The sequence below is a fragment of the Echinops telfairi genome, unplaced genomic scaffold, assembly GCF_000313985.2.
Source record: "Echinops telfairi isolate 266 unplaced genomic scaffold, ASM31398v2 ScPeMD7_22;HRSCAF=79, whole genome shotgun sequence".
Classification (NCBI taxonomy): domain Eukaryota; kingdom Metazoa; phylum Chordata; class Mammalia; order Afrosoricida; family Tenrecidae; genus Echinops; species Echinops telfairi.
This window is the reverse complement of record NW_022103919.1, coordinates 285,048-295,820: the sequence shown is the minus strand read 5'-3', so window position 1 is coordinate 295,820 and position 10,773 is coordinate 285,048. Positions and strand designations below refer to the sequence as shown.

At 38.9% G+C, this 10,773-nt stretch overlaps 1 protein-coding gene and 1 pseudogene across 2 annotated transcripts in view; one reads left to right on the top strand and one right to left on the bottom strand.

Moving 5' to 3' along the window:
• LOC115869150 overlaps positions 1–447 on the bottom strand; it is a 14,658-nt pseudogene extending 14,211 nt beyond the window's left edge.
• Positions 1–10,773, top strand: part of MAPKAP1 (MAPK associated protein 1) — a 301,918-nt gene that overhangs the window by 126,555 nt on the left and 164,590 nt on the right. For both annotated transcript variants that reach the window (XM_004713308.4, XM_004713307.4), the window contains exon 5: positions 695–867. In XM_004713308.4, the coding sequence (XP_004713365.1) occupies positions 695–867 (173 nt within the window). The remainder of the gene's footprint in view (positions 1–694; positions 868–10,773) is intronic.

Here is a 10,773-nt window from a genome sequence, read left to right as displayed (position 1 = left end):
GGGGGTGGGGTGGGGTCGGGGTATGGCAGGAAGGGTAGACGTGTGGGAAGGGTCAGGGTTGTGTACAGCAATGTTGTGATGACAGGCAATAGTGGAAAACCAGAGAAGCTTGAACTTGTGCAGGTGACTTAAGTAAACATGTTTCTCATAATGGAATTAATCCTGCATGCAAGTCTCTGAGAAGGCAAGCACTTGGTTCCACTACTGTAGACCTTGAATGCTTCTCCAGAGAGTATGGCAACTTGCCACACAGCTTGTCCCTGAGTTGCACTGAGTCCTGATATGGCAGCTTCCAGAGAGGGCAGGTAATGCCAAGGTCTAAAGGTGACATTTTCAAGGTCACACGGAGTTAGTGCAGGACAAGTTTCCTGGCACCAAACACCAGCTAGCTTACCACTCTTAATTTGTCGTGCCCTTTTACCTTCCTGCTGGCAGAACAGGACCCATTAGGTCATTAGAAAATTAAAGGTTATTTTATTTGAAACTGTATAGCGTTTCTTGAAACTAGAACCTTGAAACCTTGAAATTAGACAGCGTTTCTGCTTTGGGACTATTCCAAGCTCATAAAGAAGTCTGTGCAGAGAGAATGAATAATAGCTGTGTTGAACACAGAACCTGTAGAGGAGTGATTGTGATCCAGTAGGGCCCGCGTGAGGTTAGTTTGTGCTTTACCCTGTGTGTGCTCTATTTACAGGGTCATGTAGGCACAACAGCAACCAAGAAGATCGATGTCTACCTCCCCCTGCACTCGAGCCAGGACAGACTGTTGCCAATGACGGTGGTGACAATGGCCAGCGCCAGGGTGCAGGACTTGATCGGGCTCATCTGTTGGCAGTACACAAGCGAAGGACGGGAGCCGAAGCTCAAGTAATCCTTTCTCTTTTGGCTGGTCTCCAGTTCCTGGTTGTGTTCTGGCCACGCACACTGCATTCTGTGCTGGGTCAGTCTTTCTAGGCATGGCTTGTGAAGCAAACCTCCACACTGAACCAGCCCAGGTTGCTCACCAGATTTCAGGCTTGCCAGGCTACCACTTAAAGAATCTGCTTGTAAAATAAACTGTTGAAATTGTGGATCCAGACATGAGGACATGGAGTTCAGCCATTTCCAGACTCCTTTCTGATGCTGCAGGAGAAAGATGGGACTGTTTGCTTCTGGAAAGATTTACACCCATGTAAACCCGATGTGGCAGTTACACTCGGTCCTCATGGGTCACAATGAGTCAGGATTGACTTAGTGGCAATGGTTTGGTTTCAGCTGTAGTTTTGTTTAATGGTACCTGTTGATGAAAGCAGTATTGGAGGAAATTCATGTTTTCCAGGCACCTATGTCAAGCTAGACACTGTTCTGTATAACTTGTGCATGGTATCTTGCTTGCTTGACCCAGCTCTCTGGGAGACTAATGTTATGATCCTCATTCTGCTGAGAAGAATCAGTCAGAAATTTGTTACCAACGTTTCAAACCAGTTCTTTCCAGTTCGACCCCCTGCTGAGAATTTGGTCAAACAAAATGAACTGGTGTGTTCTGGTTGTTACTTGCTGACCACTACCCAGATGAGAGAGGACAAGATTTGATTCCAGGCTTGTCTGATGCCAAGGTTTTTTCATTATTTGTTTCAACCTCTTATGGAACTTTTGGTCGGAATTATTTTATCAATCAGTGGGTCAGTTTTCTTCCAATCGCTAGACTAATCTTCCTCAATTAAATAAATTATATTAAAAATGTAGAGTCTGTTTGAAAGTAGTTTCAGCTTGCATGTAACTCAAACTTTAAAGTACTTTTGCTGCATTAGTTCTCCCCTATGAATTTTGTGTTTTGCATGCCCTTTCCAATAATAGGTTTGGAATACAGCTGAATGTAGTGGATGCCTTCATTTTGAAAATGACTTTTAATGCACAACACACTCTTCTCATCTTACATTTTCAGAGTTAGTATGGTCCAGTCAGCTGATAGTTTTGTTTTTTAAGACACATTAAAATCATGCATAGAATTATACTTTTGAGTCCTCATTGACATTGCCTTCTATTTTGATTAATTTGTGGATATAAAAATAATCTTTGTTGCTCCAATGATAAGTAGGAAACCTTTTAAGTCAAGGAACCACCTAGGCTCAGAAAAGGATTGACTCAGCAGCTTTGTTGTTCATGTCTGAACTGTGTTGTCCATTTGGAAGCATGAAACAGAAACAAGCTGCAGGAAGGGGAGCTACCGTGCTATAGTGTATATATGTTATCTCATTTAACTCTTAAAACATAGTTTCGTGTAGACATTGAAACCAAGAGAGGTGGGAACTGGCCAGGGTCATATAGCTGGTCAGTAACAGATAGGAACTGAATTGTGACATAAGCATTTTTGTCCTTATTTTATAGATAAGGAAACTAAATTGAGTAATTGGCCTATATCATACTGTAAGTGATAGAATTGGCATTCCAACCCAGCACAGGAATCTCTTGACCTGAAGGTCCCAGATTTACATGATTCTATTATGCCCCTCCCATGGAGGTCTATTATAGGTGATAACAAAATATTTAGTGAGTCTTAGAAAGATGGTTCACTGAGGAACTTATTTTCTCTAGTAGATATTTTAATTGTCATAATATATCCAAAACAGAACCATTTTAACTTGTAGTCAGTATTAAAAAATGATTGAGATATATTGAATATTCTTTTTGGGGCAGTGGTAGACATAAGTCTTCACTATCAGTTTGTTGTTCTTGTTGTTGCTACTTATACTTTATTTCAATTCAAACTAGTCACAATTCAGGTATTCAATAGACACATATAGATAATTTTTAACCATGTAGGATAATGCATTTGTTAAGTATACCAGGACTTGATATAGCCAGACAATGAGAATAATTGTGGATTAACTTCATTCTGATATAACCTCAGTTATATAAAGCTCTTGGGGAATCTTGGTGATGTTTGTAGATAGTTGAGAATTTATACCATTTAGCTTCATACTCTTTATTTTAATAGATTTTCATCCTATACATACATTAATAATTTTCTCTACTTTGGTCACCAAAGTCATAATCTCTTTTTTAATTCTGACATTAACATTTGCTGTCAGGGTGATCTTGGTTGAGTTATTTAAACCCCATGTACTACAGTTTCTTCTAATGTCAAATAAGGGCAAAAATACCTAACCAGGTAGTTATAAAAATCTAATTTAAAAATGCATGGAGGTGCCCAGTGCTTATTCATCTCTGCTACTGCTAACTGCTATAACTACAGTTGGGTATAATTATAACCCATAGTAGTAATGTGTCAACCGCAGTAGTATAGGTTGGCCTTTTCTTGATAACCCAAGTGATATATAGGGATATTTGATCTAACATTTTATATTTAAGTAACTTTGCCATTTGACGCACTTTGTGCATCCTTTATACTATGTTTGCTGATTACACGTCTGCCTGCATTATATGCTTTTCTCCCCATTTCGAGATTGCTACTTCTCATTTTATGCCTTAGAGCAGCGTTTCTCAACCTTTGGGTCATGACCTCTTTGGGAGTCGAATGACCCTGTCACAGGTGTCACCTAAGACCATCGGAAAACACATTATTTCCTATGGTTTTAGGAACTGAGACACTGCTCCTCTATCTGTCTCTAGGCAGGTTCTCCCACATGCAGATATGCCCACATAAGAGTGCCCAGTGTGAATGAAGAATGTTACCCATGCTACACCATACTTCAAGACAAAATTTAATTTATTTTTAATTAGAACTATTTCACAATATATAATTACATATTGTTTTTGTGAATAATCACGCAGCTTTAATTACTGTATATACCTGAGTATAAGCTGACCCGAATATCAGCCGAGGTACCTAATTTTACTACAAAAACGGCATTTAAAATATGCTGGAAAACTCGGCTTATTCACGAGTATATATGGTACGTTCAATTTGTAACAATGAAAATACATCCTGCATATCAGAGATTTGCATTATGATTCATAACAGTCACAAAATTACAGTTAAGTGACAATGAAAATAATTTTATGGTTGGGGGGTCACCACAACATGAGGAACTGTAAGGGTCGTGAGATTAGGAAGGTTGAGAACCACTACCTTAGAGTCATCGAGAGCCACTCACCAAACCAGTGCAGCCTAAGCTTTCTAGTCTAATATTCAAGGCCCTTTACTTTCTGACCCTTATCTGTGTACCTGTTCATCCTACTGCCTTGTTTTTCTTTTTTCAACTACAGAATATAATTATATATTTAAATTTCCAAGAAAACCCAACCACCACTTACGAAAGAAAGTTTCTTTTTAAAAATTACACTTTACAGCTCTTAAAGTTGCCCTTAGCATTTATCTAAATTCTCCTAAGTAAACTCATTAGCCAAAAAATCTTTACAGGGAGCAAGAAAGCTTTTGCAAGCTATGTCAGTCCTTTTCTCACTTCTCCTAGCCGATAGGGATGAGCAGCAGGAGGAAGTTCAGGCAGGAGGTACAAGGGTTAATTTCCCACAGTACGACATGCCAGCTGAAGCTTGATGGGAGGAACAGAATTGGTGAGACTTGGGGGTCCAGGCCCTGTATTCAAAGTCACTGCGAGAAGAGGAGGAGGAAAAGGAATGCTTACCATGTTTGTGATGTTTGTGTATCTTCTTATAAGCTTTCCACAGTTTCTTCTGCATCTTCTTGTCCATCACCATTCCTGGTCCTACAATGACAGGAACCTAATGATCCATAGGAAGCATACCAGGGGCAGGTGGTGGATATGGAGGAAGGTCAGAGAGGTAGACTCTTGGGGTTGACATCCTGGATACCCTGGTTGTGGCACAGGTTGAGGGGACAGAAAGCTGGATTTTCCTCTGGGGATAGTGGATGGACAGGGTTGGAACCTCTAGCATATTTCATATTGGAGGATATGGATTTGGCCCCAGCTACCTGGCATGGGCATTCCACATGTTCAGGTGTTCCCCCAAGTCTTTACACAAACACATAGACTTGATTTGTCCCTTTTTTCCTAATGCCTTCATGACACCAAGACTACAAGGGGATGCCCCTCCCCCCAAAAAACTGGAATTTTCCCCCCAAAGTTGTGTATTTAATTTTTTCTACAAAACAACCACATCACCTTCAAAGTATACTCCATTGCACGTAATACATTTGTCAAATCTGCAATTCCATTCTTGGAAATATTTTTCAAACCCAACTGTTTGGATGGCTGGCAACACTTCCCTCATTTTTTTCTTTACCTCTACTACATAGTTAATTCGCTGTCTTTTCATGTCCATCTTCATTTGCAGAAACAAAAAGAATCACATGGAGTGAGGTCAGGTGAGTAAGGTGCTTGGGGCAAGAGAGGCAGGCTGATTTTTGCTCAAAACTGGCACACTGAGATTGCTATGTGAGCAGGTGTGTTGTCATGGTGGCAAAACCAGTCGTCTCCCTGCCCCCCTGGTCTGCCACAAATCAGGGCTTTTTTGGTCACACACTGGTATGCTATGTTTTCAGAACCTCTAAGTAGAAAGCTTGATTAACAATCGACATTTTTGTCCATTGGGAAGTTGATGGACATCCAGAATGAGGTTTGCCATCAATTGACATTTCACCTTTTTTTGAAACAAGAAAACCACTCATACACTTGAGTTTTTCCTTTAGCGCTGTCCTTGTAAGCTGTGTTCAACATCACAACAGTTTCTGCAGCATTTTTACCAAAGGAAACAAAATTTCATAGCCACATGCTGTTTTCTTAAATGACTATCACAAGAAAACAACATCCGAGTGAAACTGCTTTTATGAAAATATTCACTGTGATCAGAGGGAACCTTCCTAGGCAATGCTGCTGGGTGCACTAACTCCGAGTTGTTCAATGCTGGCCTAGTGGGAAAGAACGTATACTACAAAAGTTCCACTGTCCAGCGCAGTTCCGGGTCTTGTTTTGATATTCCCTCGTATGCCTGCTTTTGCTGTTTTCTCAGTCAAAAAAGGCATTTTCCCTTCTTCTCTTGATATTCTGCCTAACCTCAAAGGCTTAAGATCCTCTGTATTTCCTCATTCAGAAATATATGTAGAACCCCAGGTTTTAGGTACTGAGAATAAGAGAATGGTTGCTACATGGGGAGTGGGGGAAGTTTGTTAAGGAGCAAGAAATTACTAAATGTAATAGCAATATGTAATTGGCTCAGTTCATTTATCATTTGTATTCATTCATGCAGTTAAACGTTTTGTAATTAAAAGATAATGGAATTTTCCACAAATTTTTGGAAGTCTCACATCGTTTACTAGGCTTTGTGTTGAGTATACAGTAGTGAGTGGAACAGGATATAATCTCTCTTTTGTGAATCCCATAGTCTAGTGAGAAAAAACAGACATTGCCCCGATAATTAAATTACATAATGTTTGCTTAAAAACTGAGTTACATTCTCTGAAGGAAAAGAATGCCTAGCCTGGGAATCAGGAAAAATTCCCTGAGTATGTAATATCAGATACATTAGGAAGAGTAGGTTCTGGGACAGGGATGGGGAGAACCTTTTTTTTTTTGCTACCAAGGGTCATATGGATATTTATTATGTCATTCTTGGGTCATAATGTCAAACATTCATTTAACTCACCCCTGATGTGATGGCTGCAGCTGCTTCTTTTAATGAGGCAGGGAATGTTAGCTGGTAGTGATTTCATGGGCTAAGATTCTTGGTGGCATAGTGATTATTTATTGAGCTGTGATTCACAAGGTTTGCAGTTCTAAACCACTAGCCACTCCTCAGGAGAAAGACAGGGCTTGCTACTCCTGTAAATGGTTACAGTCTTGGAAACTCACTGGGGCAGTTCTCCTCTGTCTGAACAGGAGTTAAATCCATGAGTTGACATCGACTTGGTGGCAGTGAATTAGGTTTTGGTTTATACGACTCAGGCTGCCCGCCCCCCCCCTCCCCATTCTAGGCAGATAAAAGAGCCTGGCAGCTACTGTAGGTCATTAGGAAACATGTTCAGCTCCAGGAGCTGAAGGAGGCACGTGTGACTGGAGCATATAGAGGAGGAGAAAATGGAGTAGAATGAGTGTGAAAAATGGCTAGGGACTGGATTGGAGATTGAGAGCAGTAGCCAGATTCTGGAAATATTTGAGAGATAAAATTCACAAAAGTTGGGGGTGGGTTGGATATGATGAGTGTGAAAGAGGGGAGGTGTCAAAGATGGCATCCTAGATTTATAACTTGTACAATTAGATGTGTAGTAGTGTCATTCGCTGAGATAAGGAATCACTGGAAGGTCAGGGGTTTTTACGTGCATTTTTTGGTATACGATGGGGAGTGGGTTAGGCAACACAGTGGTGATCTTGAGATGGCATTAATTCAGAAGGTCAGTAGTTTGACCCTACCAGCCACTCTGTGGGTGAAAGTTGTAGCAGTCAGCATCTATAAAGGTTTCTAGCCTTGGATATCTTGGGAGTCAGTTCTACACTGCTTTGTAGGGTTGGAATGCTTTGTAATGGGTTGGATGGCAAACTGATCTGCCTTTGGGATTTTTGTTATATTTAAGAATCATTTTCATGTTGAGTTTAGAGTAGTCAAATATGGGCTAGAAGTATGAATTTGGTATTTACCTGTCTAGAGATATAAATAGAAGCCTCTAGCATGAATGAATGGCTAGAGATAAGGATCTAGGATTAGTCTTAATAGATGAATAGACAGACAAGAAACAGGGAGCTCTTTGAGCTGAGAGTGAACAGTAATTGAAGCTGGCATATAATCAGGGAAACTAAGCATTTGGTGTGGCTAGAGCTTAGGTTGTGTATTCTGGAATGCCAGTAGATTGGATTGGAAAGCAGGTCAAAGTATAATGAAACACTTTTATGAAATGCCAGGTACTTCCTGTGAGATCTTTGGATTATTTTCTAAAGGTAGTAAAAGGTCTTAATCAAGGGAGTAACAATATCACTTTTATGTTTATGAAAGAATCCAATAATAGAGGGAGTGTGGATAAAAATCTAAAAGGTGAATTTATAATAGACTTCACGAGTTTCTGAAACTTAAATTCTGCCTTGTGGATTTGTTGAAGAATGCCTGCTTCATAAAAATAAAAAGAGGACTTCTCAGAAGCACTGAAGATAATGGGATTAGACAAGTACTGTAAGATAATCATTATAAAAATGATACTTAAGTTCAGGATGATAGAGGAAAACATGAGCTTAATGAAGAAGAAACAAAGAATATATTTTAAAAAATAGAGTACAGTATCTGAAGTGAAAACCCTACTAGATGTGATTAATAACAAATCAGATACTATAAAAGAGAAGATCAATGAACTTGAAGATATAAAAGTAGTATCGGGTGGGGTGGAAAGGGGAACCGATGACAAGGACCTACATCTAACCTCCTCCCTGGAGGATGGACAACAGAAAAGTGGGTGAAGGGAGACGTCGGACAGTGCAAGATATGACAAAATAATAATTTATAAATTATCAAGGGTTCAGGAGGGAGGGGGAAAAATGAGCTGATGCCAGGGGCTTAAGTGGAGAGCAAATGTTTTGAGAATGATGAGGGCAATGAATGTACAAATGTGCTTTACACAATGGATGTATATATGAATTGTGATAAGCGTATGAGCCCCAAATAAAATGATTGAAAAAAAAGTAGCTACTCAAAAAACTAGAACAATATGAAGATCTTGCTCCACTTAAAAACTAATAGGCATTTCCCCCTTAAAACTTCCTTACCTTAAAATTTAGACTTAGCCAGCCCTGTATGAACTCCCTGTGGCTTGATAAACAGAGAGTTTTGTTTGAGAGAGAGGAAATCTTGGCAGTCTCAAATAATGGAATTGAGCTGCAACCCTAAGTAGTTTTATTTTTGCTTCTGCATAAAATAATTTTAATATTGACTATGTCATCAAAAATAAATAATGTATAAAAGTGCTTGACACATGGATGCATACATGGATCCTGATATGCATGAATTCTGATCAGAGTTGTACAAACCCCCAATAAAATGATTCAATTAAAAAAAATAAGCCCCAAGTAATGAGAGTATTGGACATATCTGAATCATGAGCTCTTTTATTTTTCATTTTAAAAATGAGAAAAGCATCTGGCCATCTAATGTAAGTATGTTCATGAATCAAGTTGTGATCCCGGCACGCCCCTCCCACCCCCTACCTCCCACCCCCCAAATGTGTGTCAATTTGTGTGTAGTGTGATCCAGGTGTTTTGTTAAATGTTGTAAATCCTAGCCTGTGATTAATGAGGTAGAGTGAGGTAAATTAAAAGAGGATTAGGTTATGCTTGTCATGATAATGAGGCAGAATTAGGATGGGGTCTTTCATAACCCTAATCTTAGAAGAAATAAAAGGAAATAGAATTAGCTTGAGAGGGAGAGAATCTCAGTATTGCCAAGAATGAAGAGAAATGCCAAGCCAATTGCAGATCACCTGTGAGCAGAAGTTGAAAGTGACAGGAACCTTTCTGTAGAACAGACACAGAGAAAAAGCCCACTTCTCGAGGCGGCACCTTGAACTTGGATTACAGTGTCCCAAACTGTCATAACTTGGAATTGGCTTGATGCCGTTGGGAAACTGTGATGAAAAAATTTGTTTGTTAAATCCACACTGAGGATCTTTCTGTTATAGCAGCAGTAGATAACTAAGATAAGTGTGCTTTGAATTTTCTGAAAATAAGAGTGAATTTTTAGGAGTGTGTCAATTGAGCATGTCAGACCACATTTGGTAGCAAACTAGGATATTTCCTGGAATGCTTCTGAATTTCCATAGATGAATTAAACGCCATTTTCACCTCCAGATGTCGGTCGCTTCATAAAAGCCATTGTTAGCCTTTCATCATACAGTGAATTAACAGCTCAGTAATATTAATTTCTCTAATAAGAAAATTCATTTCATTTGTTAAAAAATGGTTTCATGAAATTTAGTTACTGACTCATAAAAGCTTTGGTCCCCACGTCTCCCAAACTGGATCTCTTTTTGGCAACAGACTCCATTTAAAAAATTCATTCATTGTTCAAAGTTCTAGTTGCTCATCATACCTGAAGATAGCTCCTTTCATGTCAGGCCCTTAAAATATGTATTATGTGTACAGCAACTATAAAATGAATCTTCTTCTGAAGGACTTGTTGTACCTTTATCTGGTCATTAGCCTTTTGAACATTCTTCTCTGGTAGTGATTGAGAAACAGGACTGTTAGGCTTCTTGGTTTCACACTACCCACTAATATGCCTTTGTGAAATGATTTATCCTGTTTTTGTGTAATCAGAAGCTTGACAACTGTGGAAGAAATCTTGGCAAAATTGGAATCCTTCATGCCAGACTCTGGGCAGTGTATTAAGTCTTCTAAAATTTACAAAACCCTTATAGGATGGCTATGTTTGTCGCCTCATAATTCCTAAATTGCTAAAAAACACAGCCACATCAGAATCAGGATATGTATGTGAGACTAACCATGTCCAGAGCCTCTAGGACAGTGGTTCTCAACCTTCCTAATGCGGCGACCCTTTAATACAGTTCATCTTATTTTTATTTTTTTTGTATCATATTTATCTTTTATTAAGAATTTCTGTTTTATTTTTCTTAGTAATATCTTTCAAAGATCAGTGGTTTCTAACATTTTAAAAAAATCATTTTATTGGGGGCTCATACAACTCTTTTTTTTTTGGTTATTATATAAAAGACCTAGTTTACTTTATTGCACATGCAGAAGTTTTAAATACAAAACATTATTTTTTTTTTACCTTTTTTTCTTTTCTTTTTTTAAAAAAATAATTTTATTGGGGGCTCATACAACCCTTATCAAAATCCATACATACATCCATTGT